Source organism: Manduca sexta, chromosome 3, assembly GCF_014839805.1.
Source record: "Manduca sexta isolate Smith_Timp_Sample1 chromosome 3, JHU_Msex_v1.0, whole genome shotgun sequence".
Taxonomy (NCBI): domain Eukaryota; kingdom Metazoa; phylum Arthropoda; class Insecta; order Lepidoptera; family Sphingidae; genus Manduca; species Manduca sexta.
The window spans coordinates 1,341,960-1,358,545 of NC_051117.1; the positions used below are offsets into that span (position 1 = coordinate 1,341,960).

At 35.0% G+C, this 16,586-nt stretch overlaps 1 protein-coding gene and 1 long non-coding RNA gene across 2 annotated transcripts; one reads left to right on the top strand and one right to left on the bottom strand.

The window, feature by feature from the left end:
- Positions 1–3,053: 3,053 nt before the first annotated feature.
- LOC119189600 lies at positions 3,054–7,907 on the bottom strand. Its single transcript, XR_005112509.1, has 5 exons — positions 7,709–7,907; positions 7,460–7,635; positions 4,238–4,421; positions 3,538–3,953; positions 3,054–3,231 (listed from the first exon to the last, which is right to left on the bottom strand). It is a non-coding gene; the product is annotated as an uncharacterized LOC119189600 (long non-coding RNA).
- Positions 7,908–13,801: 5,894 nt separating this feature from the next.
- LOC115456039 (protein lethal(2)essential for life) lies at positions 13,802–14,575 on the top strand. The gene has a single exon (XM_030184890.2). The coding sequence runs from the start codon at positions 13,881–13,883 to the stop codon at positions 14,412–14,414; it is 534 nt and encodes a 177-aa protein (XP_030040750.1). The 5' UTR covers positions 13,802–13,880; the 3' UTR covers positions 14,415–14,575.
- The last annotated feature ends 2,011 nt before the right edge of the window (positions 14,576–16,586 follow it).

The following is a 16,586-nucleotide window of genomic DNA, read 5'->3' on the forward strand; positions in this document are numbered from 1 at the left end:
CTACTAATCTATTAATGAAAGTTATTGAACGATTCTTATTAAATTTTAATGTATATTACAATGGGACGATGTCGTATAAAAATATCAAAATGCAAATGAATTACAATTATTTCGAAGAGCAATATAATAATGAATACATAAACATTAATAGGGAAGGATATATTTAATTACCTTATCTAAGCTGAAGGAAACCGTCGGTGCCGGGCTGTTAGTGCCCTGGGACAACGATCCTGAGCGGGAATCCTCGGAATCCATGCTTAAAAAAATATTAACAATTGGCCTAACTTTTTACTACACTATGGCGTCTAGCCCCTTCGCTACATGTTTAAACGTATATTTAACCTATACTTTACAGTTATTTTAATTAATAACAATACTCATTATCCAATATAAAGGAAAAATAAACAAATATCCCATTTCTATGGGTTCACGTTTTAGTAACATGAATTAGGGTTGCAAGACTAAATATATTTTTTCTACTATTTGTTATTATTACTATTATATTTCTTTTTAACAAGCTTGTGCTCGCGGCTTCGCCCGCAGAGAAGAGATTGTCCAGCATATAAGTATCGCTACATATTTTCTCGAAATAAAAATAAGTTTATATACATTACAGAATTCTAAACTATCGCCATACCAAATTCGTTTGGTAGTTTGCAAACGCACGCACACATTTGACAGCTGTTATCAGGCTATGTTTTATATTCTTACATACGACATCAAGCCAACGAAAAATAATGAATCTGACAACCCAATCACTTTTTCTACCCACATTTTACCCGTGTGTTTATATTGTGTATAAAAAATAATTTAAAATTTGAATGCGGAGTCTATTCTATTCATTTGTATTCATATTCAGGACGAAAAAAATCCCTCCAATTTGTCCTCAGAAGTAGCAATTTGCGACGTTGATTTAAATATTCGAAATGCAAAGATTGGTGTACTTTCAAATTAGTTACAAATTCCATATTTGAAAATTGCTCATACAATTTTGTTCCCTTATCAAAATGTTTTTTCTTCACTGAAATAAACTGAAAACTGTTAATTGATACACAAATAAAAATGCTTTCATCAGACTTAATATACAACTACAGATATTATTTCAAGTTTTGAGTTTGTTTAATTATTTTGCAACTGAGTGTTCATCAGGGATAGGAAAAATAAACTCTATCAATGGCTATTAGATATTTATTTATGCTTTGAGATATAGAAGTACTCAGTAATGTTTGAATTGTAGGAATCATTTCTTTGAATGAATTCTTCTTCTGCTTTATTGACAATATTGAACACATCCCTTTTCACTCGTACTTGTATATCAGGTGGAAATTGTTGCACAGTTTGGCCAAGGTTTCTAAAAAACAAGACTATGGGATCGTCTTCTTGTAGGTTATAAGAATATTTGCTTTCTATAGATTGAGAACTTGTTGGTGCTTCTACTGTTTTTCTTTTTTTGGTAGTGCTCTTTGCTGTCACAGATGATGAAGCTGAGACAACTGGAGGTTCAGGTGTTGAGGGTGGTGATGTTAAGTAGCTTTGTTCATCATCGCTTGCTACCAAAGAATGATTGGTCATGGACTCATGCTCTTTTTTTATGTACGGTTTGATAAAACTCAACTCCCTGGAAAATCGAATAGGTTTAAAATGTTTCACTTGACCACTTTTGGTTTGTCGAAGCATAATCGCTTTCCTAAAGTTTTCGCGAATCTTTCTCCACTTCGATTCATTCATAGTGTTTCCTATCTCTTCCCATATATTTGAGCGACGTTGGTCGTCGTGATAGCGGGGATCGTCATAATTATATATTTCGGTATATTTTCTACCAAAGATATTAAAAGTTCTTCATGCATTATGTCTACTTTTGTCCAACGGGTACACTATGTGTACTGCTGTTTGGGGTAAACCAAGTAAGTGTTCTCAAATTCCCACTATTTCGCATTAAATGGAACCATAATACAGTCATTGATATTTAGAAGGTTTGGACTTGGGGCCACAGACATTTTTAGTATGTTCACTAGAATAAAACCTTAAAATTATAAATAAAAAATATTAGTCTCAGCATTAATTCTCTTGTCAAGCCAAATGATTGTTTATTGACAATTTTGAGTTTTGACATTTGGCACCTCTGAGTTTGGCACAGACTCCAGTAACGTAGAGAAAAGTTTGAAATTAACAGATGGCGGAAAGAGAGAAAACTTTAAACGTAGAGTATGTCCTTGCCTAACATAAAAAATAAATCAATAAATTATTATGAAAAGGTACTGAGAAAATTTATTGATAAACATACCCTTTTGGATTTTTTATTTCTTGTTGCACTTATATCTAAATGTATCTTTTATGAATAGGGATAAATGAATGATGGTGATTCGTGCGACTTTCGTATCCCTGGTCTAATGCAGAGGTTTCCAAAGTTTTCCCCATAGACTTTCAATTTTTTTCCGACTCCGATTGACTCCCTGTACCTAAATTTCTACCAAATTCCCAGAATATGCTAGTTTTGCAGAATATGCAGGTCACGCCAACATAGACTTCCCATGACTTTCGCATGGACCCTGGGTGACCACCTGCATCATTTGGGGAATCAATGGTCTAATTGCAGCTGTGGAGCAAGTTGCCCTGGGTTCGATTCCCGATCCATCAACATTTTATGTAAGATTTTGATCTCTTAAGAGTTTAGGGGTCTACCTGTAAAATGATTTGAAAACATTAAGGACATTTTCATATATGTATTATATTAAAACTGTACCTAAACCTCAAACGGAACTTGCAATTATTTTCCATGAAATTATAGCCGAGCTTAGCTGAAAGATCTCTCTTTAAGTGATGTACACCTGCTTAAATTATCCAAGCATCTTACCAAAGAATTAAGTCAGACATTTTTTTTGTCCCATCCGAGTTCCCGCATCGGTTACGGCCGCTATAACGTATACTGGGCCGGGGCGACAATTTCTTTGCACCTGAGCCCTCGCTTACCCTACTAGGTCACGGCTTGAAAAGTCTGTTGCTGACCCTACATTGGAGTGCACTGGCAGTATAGGAAGAAAAAGATAATTATGATTAGATGAGGATATTTTTTTATTGTGTTTGATAAAACAATTATTCACGTTATACATTTAAATGAAAAAAAAAGTGGCCATCCCTAAAACTTATAAATAGTTTTCTGGTCGTTCATTTCGATCATGAGCTCTGTGAGGTCATCACTGACTTTCATGTGCAGCATTGGTTGTTGAGGCTCTGTAATAACAATACATAATTAGTTATTTCTGTGGACAGGAAAATTAGAATAAAGTTAGAATACTATTGAAGGAAGCACAAACGAAAAAGTAAAATCTACCATATCTGACGCTTATTATTTTTTGGATTGAATGTGAAATAATGAAAAAATAATGAAATTTACAATGAGCATGAAGCATCATTTAAAAAAGACCGTGGAGGATTTTGGTGTATGATATGTAGTGTATAGTGACCATCATAACAGAATATACTCAGAATAGCCACAAAACTACAGTAAAATCAGAATTACATAATTTATATACCAACCTACAGGAACTGGTACAAATGTCTCAGGTATCTCTAGTTTAACATCCATAGCCTGATTATTCAACTCATTAACATCAGCAAACGCAACCTCTGGCACCACTCCAGCATCATCAATCTTCTGTTTCTTACTTGCCCTCTACTTCTGGTGCTGGTCTCTTCTTAACTACTCTCTTCTTCTTATTCTTATTTTCAGGATTTGGAGTGTTCAATGGGATGTCCAGTATTCTTGTCACTTCATTACGTATCTTATTCTTTATTTCCTCAGTTAATTCAATGCCGGTATCATAGTTTTTGACGTACTTCGTGATGGGTTCATCATCACTGCTTTCTTCACAAATGATAGCACTGCTGTCTGGAGTGACATGTTCAGATTTGAAGAACTTCTGCCATCGTCTGGCCAAATCATCAGCAAGTTTCTGTAAAACATAGTTTTAAGGTTACAATGCTAATTTAAGTTAGAAATAATTTAAAAACTGTTATTAAGAATAAATCGAGACAAAAGTGAATTATCATTTCAATCAAAATAAAGGTCGCATTAACTCACTGTATCAAGGCTGCTTCTAACATATTGGTCTGGAAATATTTAGGGAGGGAAGGGGGGTGTAAGTTCTACAGAAGACTTAAATGATGATAATAAATTTAGATAATATTAATAACCAATTTCAATATGATTTAAAGAAAACAAAATAAGAACACCTACAAACTTCATCTTTTTGGGAATCCTGATAAGGTAGTGCTCTGAGTGGACTTCCAGCATCTCACACTTGGGACAGAGATCATAATCAGCACATGTGATGCACTTGTACGGAACCCAAATATAGTGTTGTGGCAGCTATTACACACAATGTTCTCGTGAGATACCTGCTCCTCATCATCTGATTCACCTAGAATGTTATTTTATTCATCATCATCATTATCATCACACGTAGGATGGTCACTGCTAAAAAAATGTTTTATTAAATTGTTTTTAGGAGTTGAAACATTTTAAGGGTGTGATTGATGAGTGAGCTTACCAGATATTTTGTTGGCTTGCTGTAACGTTTGTTGGTGGATCGTCGTAAAACCGCGGCGTTGTCAGCGAGCTCGACTCGCAGCTCATAGAGTGGTTTCAAATTTGCCGCGTTGCATAATAAAAGTCCATATCCAAATAAGCGAGTATGAGTAGCTATTTTTGGCGGAAGATTGCAGTCTGCGGACAAATTGGATTTATGTTTGCATAGACATGTATTTATGTGTTTTTCAAGAAAATCCATGTCAATGTAGATCAAAATTGAATTAATAGATTATAAAATATTTTTTTTTCCGTTCAAATATGTTCCAATAGATATTCTCCAATAACATAGAACTTCCTTCTTTGAGCACCCCTTTCTTTAACACCTAACCTATAACTGTATTTGAGGTATGGTGAAAAAATTAAATTTGTGTATGTTGAAAAATTAAATGCTATCAATTGCCATCACTAGTATTTAGTGAACCTATATTTACATCAGCTCAAATGACATCTTAAGTCAATATGTGACTTCCGAATTTGACAGCTAAGTTTTGTTTGTTTCACAGTGCGGACTCAGCTAAACAAGTTCTTAAATGACAGCTTAAGCTTGGACTTCCGGTTTGACAGCTGTCAAGTTAACATACAGTGTAGTTCGTCTGCAAATAAAAATCACATTTTCTGTGCCATATCGCGTATAAATGACTATAAATACGTCGAAATCATATTGTTAAAGTGCACTGCTATCGAAATTCTAACAAATCACAACAAATATTTAACTATAACTCTAAAAAGACTAAAATAGTGCAAGTGCCGATAACGAACAATTTGAACAGTGTTGTTTCTACTTTCTGACAATTGAATGTCAGTTGCTATACATAAAATCTCATAATAAGAGTTACCATCTCAAAAAAGATACCACATCAAAAATAAAAATTGCTAATTGGTAAAAATCATATCCCAATCAAAAATGGATCAACAATTTAACATTTTATTGGAAAAAATGGCTGAAATGACAATGGAAATAAAAGAACAAAACAACAAACTGGCGGAAAGTCTTCAGAAAAATCTTTTTGACACATTTGACGGAAAAATGAGAACCCTCACTGATGATAACTTGAAACTCAAAGAAGAAGTCACTACATTAAAAAATAAAGTTCAGAATTTGGAAAGGGAAGTCAGGAAAAACAACATAATTCTTCATGGAGTGAAGGAAAAAGAGGCCAACAATGCTGAGCTTATGGAATTAACCCTGGAAACTCTCAATAGTGTCAGCAGTAAAGCGGATATAGAGATCTTTGATAAATGGGAAATAAGTAAAGTACATAGACTGGGAAAAAAAGAAAACAACAAGAAAAGACCCATACTAATTACGCTAACATTAGCATGGCGCAAAATTGAACTCCTAAAAAACAATAATTTCTTTCTGGGAAAAGTATATGTGAGTGACGATTACCCAAAAGACGTTCTCCTCAAAAGGAAACAGTTAAAAGCACAGCAGAAAAAAGAAATAATAAAAGGCAATGAAGCATACATTTGTTATGACAAATTGATAGTAATAGACCAAAGCACACCACGCAGAACAAATTAAAGAAGAAAGGGTCAACAAATAGACTCTATCTAAATAATATGGGTAACCACATTGTACAGCCCTTACATAACTAAATAAGATCAACAACAATTTAGAGTTATTACAATGGAAAAGATCAAATGATCTGATAGAGGAAGCTGCAACAAACAATAGCAAAAACACATAGGAGAAATCAGAAGCTAAACAGGTACAATACTATCTCAACACAACCACAAACATCACCTTCCCCGATCTGGACAGCGGTTATCATGAGGAAGTCTGACTGCCACCCTCTAACTACCAGCAGACAGTAAATCAAAACCTTAAGAAACTGGAAGCACAAGGACTCCTAAAACTTGGAGACCTACTAAACAACATCAAATGAGATGGTTAGAAGATTAGGAATTGAAATTAGGGAATACAAAAAAAAAATCTCCATTTCATAGGAGAAACTAAATGATATTGAAAAAAGTAAAGTAGCATCTCAGAGACTTACAAAACTAACAATCAATATACCAGGTAATGAGCACACTTAGACTATAATACAAGTTTAAGCATCCACCGACGCAGCAGACTAAACAACAAAATGCTACTGACCTGTCATAAATTCTTGAAAAACATAATTGTAATTGGTAACATTAACAGAATAACCGGCAGTAGACAAGAAGAAAGCACTATTAACAAACATCCAATAAGAACAAGAAGTAAAAACGGGATAAGACTAATAAATATGAGTCACTTAAGTCAAAAGCATTATAAACTGAATTTATGTGTTGCATTATTTAGGGCTGTATAAATGGATGCAACTCACATTTCGCTATGAAGTTTGATATCAGCTGTGTTGAATTAAGGCCAGTCTTTTAAGATAGTCATTATTTAGTGAACCAATATTAATGTCAGCTTAAATTATATATTAAGTCTCATTATGTAACAGTTTTTGAAAGCTGAGTGTTTATTATTATTCTTATTTGACAGTGCCGAATCAGCTGAGAACAAACTCTTAAATCATAACTTGAGCTTGGTTTATTTGTCAATACATAAACTTCTACTTAAGACTTTAAACATGCATGAATTTGCTTTATTTACAGCCCTCAATAATGTTGCTTATAGATTAAAATAGGTGTGTGTCCACATATTTTTTCTGTACCTTACAAAGTGATATGGGCAATTGTGGCCAACTTAATGTTTAGTCAATATAAAAGTTGTTACAATTTAAAACTGTTATTTATATTATTGGAAAGGAGTGATTAACATAATAATGACATCAGAGAAACACTATTATATCCAATATACTCAATAACAGTAAACAATATTTTCTAAATTATATTAAGAAAAAAGTTGTATATATTTTCCTATTATATTACCTTCTTTCAAGCTTCCAGGCAGATGTAAAGTGGGAACCGCGTCGGAGCACAAATGTTTATTCTTTATACTAGCAGGGGCAAAGTGACGAGAACAAAATCTGTAATACTTCATACGGATTTCTGGCTTTTTTGCCAATAAATCTTCTCTGCTGGCCGCTTTCAGCCATACGATTTGCCTGTAAACATTATTAGGGCCTTAGGTAATTTCACAGACATATCGTTTACTTAACACAATAAAAAACATTGTACCTTTCTACTTCTTTTGGCAAACAGTAATAATTCAATAGCTTATTTTTTCTACTATGACGCCCACACCCAGTAACGCAACAATAATTCACCATTTTCAGTAAGTATTCACCAAATACGAACTCTCAGACCCTGAAATATAAGCATTTGCATACGAAACGAAAAAATAAATATTTATTAACGTAATGTCAAACTGACAACTGTCAGTCGTCATCTAAGGCATAGACTAATACATCTGCAAAGACATCTGTAATAAACTCAGATAATAAATTCTAAATGCCATAGACAAAAGGGATATAACCATCGGATAGAAATCTTGGATAGAAAGACATCAAGCTTTTATCTTTTTATGAGTGATGATGAAGACGCCTTGATTATAAGAGACTATAGGGCAGATGCCTTGTGTAATCCACATTTTGCCATCCATGTTAGGTCCCAAGTTCTAGGGTACAACCTTTTACCATTTACCGGGCACAATACCAAATTCCTGGCTATTACCGAAATTGTGACATTTTGGATTCGATTTCCATAGGCATTTATATGTTTTAGGCCGAAACTACACATCTGTTATTTGGAATTTTAATGCGAGCCACATAATGCTTTTGTACCTACCTATAAGTCGTGATCTTAAATTATAAATTAATTTATAATGCACTTACTAATTTAAGATACTGTAAGCGCAATTTGGGAATACCTTTTCCTTACTTTTAATTTGGGGGAATTACTGAACAATAGGACTAAGTAGATAAGTAATAATATTTTAAATTATTCAACACCAATATTATAAAAGCCAATGACCGTTTGATAGGTTACACTCAAATAGAAAATTACATATCAGATTTTGCGGTGGATTACATTTCTATTCTACTTTGGTTTGTATTAGTATCGCATTAGTAGGTAGATAATTACATAATTTATATGATATGCATACACACTGGTGAATTCTTAAAATTCGTAATATTAACAAAAGTAGGTATAATTTTATATGGAGTTAGGTGTAGATCTATTGAACGATGGATACAATTTAAGATCGACCTAAACTTTAAACCCATTAAGTATAATTTTTATTTTAAGTTTTCGAAGATAAATAAACGCGTTCCAAAAGAATAACGCTATTTTTAGGTAATTAACTAGGCTTAAGTATTTCGGAATAGGTAGGTAGATATGCATTGCAAATACTGAGGGTATCCACACAATTATACTTTACAAATAAATGCCATTCTTGTAGATACATAAAATATCTAACATATACTTACATAAATTTAAAACATAAGTACTTTTTGAGAAAGTAATTACTCTCATTAAGGTCATTTTAATTTGATTATAACATCACTAGATTGAGAATTCAGGGTCATACATGTTCCAGCCTTAAAATTAACGATAATTTTTTAAACAACAATAAACACCACCAAAATTTTGAATCAACTAGACAAATGCCAATACATCTTGGAAGAAACAAGATTATAAATTTGCTTTAGAATAAACAATACATTTGAATCCAATGACACATAAAAGCTAGAATCTAATAGCTGAACAATAAATCTGGTGAATAACATTAATATGTAGTTATGTGTAGCGCATCCTGATGCACTGAATCGGACCTAGACTGGTTAGCAACGCAAACACTATATTTAGATGCAAGTACAATGAACTGTGGCGGATGCTGAGTGCACATCCGATGCAGTTAGCCATGACCGTACAAAACAAATAAGTTACGATTCATGTAATTTCAGAATTGCTATTGCCAATTATGAGAAAGGTTCATTGAATACGTATTGTTAAAAGTTTTTGTATCACAACTTTTATCATCATACACAAAAAGACTTGAACACTTCAGGTTAATTACTTTAGAAACTCGTCGTACTTTCGCAGACCTAAAATTCCTTTATAAACTCCTCAACAGCCACATCAACTGCCCCGACCTGAAGATAAATATCAATCTCCTCGCAGAATTCCCCGTTACCCATGCCCAATACTCAGAACTCTTCGGTATCGAACCAACTTAGGAAAACATTCGCCACTAGTCAGACTCATCACTAAATATAATGACAAAGCGACTGTTTCGGAAGACATAAGTACTTAGATATCTTTAGCAATACCATGTCTACATTCAACAGTTTATTGCTGGACTCTAAAGATAACCATGCAAATTTATATTAACTTAAGAAATAATAATAAAAAAAAAATGACAATAATAATAATAAGCTTTAAAATTCAAAATCTACTAATATCATGTAAGTTATGATGCATGCTGTAGTTTACTGTAAGTAGAGAAACATAGTTTTCTTCTGCCGTTGTACTGCAATATGTGAAAATAATGTAATGTGTGTTATCTGTTGTAAACTCTCAAAATAAATAAAATAAAATGGATTCTCGTGTACTATAGGCTAACACATCTAAATATATTAATGATGCTCCGCCCGGCCCGCATGAAGGTCTTCGGGGATAAATATTTTCCCAAGATAGTAGTAACACATAGCCCTCAGAAGTATTGTAGCTTCCTATTAGTGAACAAAAAAAAGAAAAACGGTTTCGTTGTTCCTGAGATTGGCTCGTTCAAACAAACAAACTATTCATCTTTTTAATATTAGTAGGTATAGATATTAGATACGTTTACCACGTCTATCGGTACGTGTATATGTTGTAGGGGTCGCAATACCGGACCATTATTAAAACCGGTATTTTCGGTATTGGCCTAAAATAAATTCCGGTATTCCGGTATTTTCGGTATTTCCGGTATTTGAACAAATATTAGAAAAATAGGAAATATATTTACATTTAAGTTAGTAATTAAACTTCAAATTTTAATGACAGCTTAGTAATTAGTTAAAGACTGAATGAAAAGAGATTATTTTCGTAAGCCAACGTTCACGCCGTTCTGATTTCTGAGAGCTGGCTCAAACCTCACTTTCCTTCTACCCTTTACCCCCTCCCTGGTTTCATTTTGATTAGAAATGATCGAGTGGACAGGAGAGGGGCCGAAGTCGCTATATATTTACGTAGCGACATGAAATATAAAACTGTAATATCTTCCTCTGCTTCTTATTCTGCTTATGCGAAATTTCTGTTTCCTGAGGTTTGGGGGTCAAGAGAGTGAAAACCTTACTAGGTGTTATTTACTGTCCCCCATCTCTTGATTACTTCTCCAGTCTGGAAACAGTTCTGGGATCTATAAGATCAGAATATGCTCATCACATCATCATGGGTGATTTTAATACTGATCTACTTGCCAGCCACTCTTCCCGATCTCGTAAACTCCTTACTGTCCTTGATTCTGATAAACTGCATGTCCTACCACTGCAAGCCACCCACCATAATATGGATGGTCACGACACTTGGCTTGACATTATCCTCACCTCTGCTCCTTCCTCTGTTTTCTCCCACGGTCAATTTTCTGCTCCTGGCTTCTCTCACCATGATCTCATCTACATGTCTTACGCCCTTAAACCTCCCAAATTCCCCTCTAAGATTGCACTTGCATAGTTTTGGTCGCATTGATGCGGATAAGCTGAAAGGAGACGCTGCTAATTTTAGCTGGGATCACCTATTGGCAGCCACCTCTGTTGACGATAAAGTCGCAATTTTTAACCGCGCTATCACTTCACTCTTTGATACCCATGCCCCTTTAAAGAAAATTAAATTAAAACGTCCTCCTGCACCATGGATTACACATGGGGTAAGGATGGCGATGAGACGAAGGGATCGGGCTTTTCGCCAGTACAGAAGTTATCGTTCGGAGGAGAACTGGTGCCTTTTTAAGGTTGCAAGGAATTGGTGTAACCAGATGGTACGTAATGCTAAACGCCGACACATTCTCAGTAATATTTCTTTTTCCTCGTCAGCCAGTATCTGGAGATTCCTCGGAACTCTGGGTATTGGCAAAGTTAAAATCATAGATCTCCACGGTGCGACTATTGGTTTGGATGACATTAATAAACATTTCACATCTGTTACCATGATTGATCACCAAACTAGGCGTCGTACCATGGATTTCTTAGCGGGTCTATCCAGGCCTAACATTAATACTTTTCATTGTTCTTCTGTGCCATTAGGTGAAATAAGAAAAGTCATCCTGTCCATTAAATCCAGTGCCACTGGCTGTGACAACATCAGTCGTCGCATGATAATCCCTATCCTGGACCAACTTCTACCAATCATGTCCCACATCATTAACGCCTCCCAGCACTGGTATCTTTCCGTCTTTGTGGCGGAGAGCTATTGTTATCCCTCTTCCTAAAATCCCTAACCCATCACTTGCTAATCATTTCCGTCCCATATCCATTCTTCCTTTTCTCTCGAGGCTTGTGCTCACAACAAGTGACTGGCGATATTAGAGCGGGCATGTTCCAAATTCGTTGTTTTGGCTTTGGTTGATTTCTCCAAGGCCTTCAATATAGTCAGTCACGACATTCATCTTGCAAACCTCTCCCACCTTATTACCTCGCCCACGGCACTGAATTGGTTCTCGTCATATCTTCAGGGACGCTAACAGTTGGTGCGCCTAGACGATTCTTCGTCTAGCTGGCGCGATATAGACCGTGGCGTCCCTCAAGGCGGCATACTCTCCCCATTATTGTTCTCTATCTTCATAAACCTCTTAACACAAAATCTTCAATGTGCGTACCACCTGTATGCTGATGATTTGCAAATTTATTCTCAGGAGCAAGTCGATTATGTGTCCGCAGCTGTAGATAGGATAAATAAGGACAATTTCGGCCTTTCGGTAAACCTCGCGAAATTGCCATGAAATATCAGGCCTTTATTGTAGGCAGCTCAAGGCTTTTAAACAGGTTGTATTTTACATCTATTCCCCCTGTTATGTTTCTCAGCTTTGTTTATCTGACAGCTTGCTGTTTATTCAGCTTTGTTAATCTGACAGCCAACTAGATTCAAGTTGTATCACAATATTAGCCAATCACAACGGCCCTACGTCTACGCACTGCGAAGGCGAAGCAATATAGCCATAAGCATGTATTTTGCTCGTTTTTATAGAATATACGCCTATACGAATGAATGAAATTGCAAGCAGCTTAAATTTTGAGGATAAACTTTAAATTAACAAAAACATGTACTAATTATTTTTATAAAATACCGAAAATAACCGGTAACCCGGTTTGTAAAACAATACCGATTTTTTGAAGTTCTTAATTTGGTCCGGTATTCCGGTATTTTGCTCGCTCTTTATAGAATGCCACGCCTATACGAATGAATGAAATTGCAAGCAGCTTAAATTTTGGTACAATAAAACTGCATACGTGATACATAATGTTAGATTATATACCTTTTTAAAATTGCATTAAGTGCAGGATACAATAGAATTACGACAACAATGTAACATGTATAAAACATGCAATTTGTCGCGGATTAATCGAGTAAATTGCTTTAGAGATTGACAAGAAATGCGGATTGACCGGTTAGAAATATGAAAAAAATATTTATTCATATTACGAGCAAGTTGACTATAATGCCTTTTTATAAGAGAACTTTGGCTATGTAATCGATAATATATGTATTAGTTTTTACCCGCAGCATCACCGGAGATATCGGCGGACTTATACAAAATTAATCTCAAATTTCAATGTTTTCGTTCAGAATAATGATACCCTAGAACTGTTTTCGTCAAAGTTAATTCGTTTCTGGAATATGGTTTAAAAATGTTACGCCTACTCTCTATTGAATACGCCAATGGGATAATTTAATAGCTAATTAAATACTTAGGTAAGTATTTTAAAAAGAAAACTGAAGTAGGTACATTCATTTGTAGGAATAGGTAAGTATTTATCATTAAAATAAAAAAAAAATTCGACGAAAACCGTAAATAACATAATATTCATTTTACGTAATAGTCGATATTGACCAATAATACATCCCTATTTATCATTACATTTCAAGGACGCAGGGAACAATCCAGAATGCACACGAGCATTGCCCGTCGTCCCAACATCGATCAATAAACAGCTGAGAAACACACATACCTACACGTAGTATTTACTTACGTTACGCACACTATCACAAACGTGTATTTTTATCGCGTTTTTTCTCGGCCCTTCCATTCGTCACTAGATGTCGCGTTGCAGCGGTATATAAGCGCGCCGGCCGGCGAATATTTAATTCATTCGTACAAAGCATTGTTTGAGTGCAAACGCAAAGCAACTTAACTATACAAAATAAAACAATGTCGCTTCTCCCGTATCTGATCGGCCAGCCCCGCCGCCTCCTCGACCAAGATTTTGGATTAGCGCTTACTCCTGACGACTTACTGACGGCTGTTATGGCGCCTTCGGTATCCAGGGACTACTTCCGACCATGGAGACAACTGGCTCTGGCCGCTCGTGACGTCGGGTCCACCATCACTGCTGATAAGGACAAGTTCCAAGTCAATCTTGACGTCCAGCACTTCACTCCCGAAGAAATTACCGTGAAGACTGTTGACGGGTTCGTTATTGTTGAAGGAAAACATGAAGAGAAGCAGGATGAACACGGATACATTTCTCGCCAGTTTACCAGAAGGTATGCGCTGCCTGAGAACTGTGATCCCGATACCGTGGAGTCCAGGCTGTCTTCTGACGGCGTGTTGACTGTGATCGCTCCTAGAGTCCCTCCAGTGTCGAAGAACGAGAGGGCCGTGCCTATTACTCACACTGGACCAGTTAGGAAGGAGATTAAGGAGCCTGCAGCCGATGCCGAAGCTAACGGCCCTCAGAAGTGATCGACTCACAGAGGCGAAGAAAACCGTGCACCGTGTGTTAGATCTTGCGTCCCTGTGCATAATGTATACGCATCATGTATGTATGTGATTGAGAAGACTGACCAAATTGCTGTTGCTTGTATTATTATATTTTAATAAATATTCCTGCTATATAATATCCACAGCTTGTTTGATTTTTAACCGTCAACACACACATTCCAAAATACAATACAAACATTACATGTTTTAATCAAATAATCTAAATTAATTACAATTATTGGTAGGTACATACGACATAATATAAGTACATTTTCTATACACATTTTTATTTCAATATTTTATATTTAGGTTCGTTTCACATAATTATTTGATAATTGTTACTAGAACTTTCTTTGTAATTGAATACAATATTCGCGTAGCTCAAAATAATAAATAACTTCCACAGTCTGTTTTGTTACATAATTTTATTGATAATATTAAAGTAATTATAACGAATAAGGGAACTTTTTGAATACACTAAATAGTAACAGAACAACATTTGCAGTTAATAACATAATTTATACGTAGTTTACAATGTTTATAATTTAAAATACTTATCCAATACCTTAAATTCTTCATAAGTTACTAAAACAGGGTTTAGTCTCAATGTCTAAAGTATTCGATAAGTATTAAGTGACAAAATGTTATTAATTAATTACTAGAAGTTTTTTAATGGACTCACAGGTATTGAATTATGTTTTTCAAGAACAAAACTCGATTAACTTTTTATTTAAATGAAACACAAATCTGAAGACACTCGGTCTACATTTACAGCGTCTAGGCAACCTGCAGCGGAGTCAGACCGGTTCTGGAGTCGTAACTTAATATGTGTTTTTGTACGGTGTACCAGACATTGCATATAATTACTTATATACATCAACTTTGCGTCCATGCTGAGCCGAACTTGGGATTTTTAAGATTTGTCATTCATAGGTATATTTTGTAGAAGTAAATTTTACAGTATTCATACATAACATAACATCACGCATTTTATCCCCGAAGGGGTATGCAGAGGCGCAACTAGGGCACCCACTTTTCGCCAAGTATGTTCCGTCCCATGATGTGATAGGGGGCGAGCCTAACGCCATATCGGGCACAAATTCCAGACTCCGGGCTGATACTGAGCAGAAAAACCCAAATATCACTTTGCCCGACCCGGGATTCGAACCCAGGACCCCAGAGCGCTGCTGTACCGGACATGCAATACAACTACGCCACCGCGGCAGTCTTTACAGTATTCAAACACTTTATATTATTACTGTGATTATATATGCAATATTCAAAGGTAAACAAATAGGTACAAGGGATAAATAGATATGTTTAATGATTAAAATTCACGTTCTTGTAATATTCAGATAAAATATATATTTTTTGTGTCCCCATCTCCCCATCAATGCTGTCACACTAGGCGCAGTACCCATAGATGTATATAGAGGGGAGGCCGAGGTTCCACCCGACTGTACCACCAAAGCTTTAATGAGTTATTTTTACTGTTTCCCGCAGAAGGTGGATACAATGGATACGGCCCTGGGTACAAGTATACACAAATACATGCATACATGTGGAAAACAAGAAGCGTAGTTGTTATTTATTTGTTGTAACAAGGACTAAATATTTTTTTTATACTGTTTATTGGTTCAGGGTCGAACAACATAATAATATCTATAAATTGATTTATTCGCATGATTTGACTACGTTTTTAGGGTTTTATATTTATTGAAAATGAATACCTTGACCATGGTCTATTTGGTTTAATCGTTGGAGTTAATTTGTATACCAAATTATAATTAAAATAATTTAGTTAATAATGAAACGGCTGTAGCGTCGTACATTAAATTAAATCATTGACATTTTTTAAGAGCAATAACAAAATAGGTATAAAAGATAATAACACATTTTTTATTTAACAAAAACAAACATTTTGCTTGTCTTTCTTCTCTTCTATTTTATATAACTTTAATATTTTACAAAAAATATTCAAAGAAAAGACAAAAGAAAAACACCACATTCAGATAAATATTTATTTTATTATAAAATTCAGTCTTAGGAATAGGAATGTCAAAAACTAAATTTACAATGAGACTTAAACCTTATTACAAGATTCATCACTAGCTTCACAGGTACCTTGTTCATGTTTTTTAGATTCCTTAGACT

Coding starts and splice junctions, on each gene's coding strand:
- LOC115456039 (XM_030184890.2), top strand. CDS start 13,881: ATGTCGCTTCTCCCGTATCTGATCGGCCAGCCCCGCCGCCTCCTCGAC.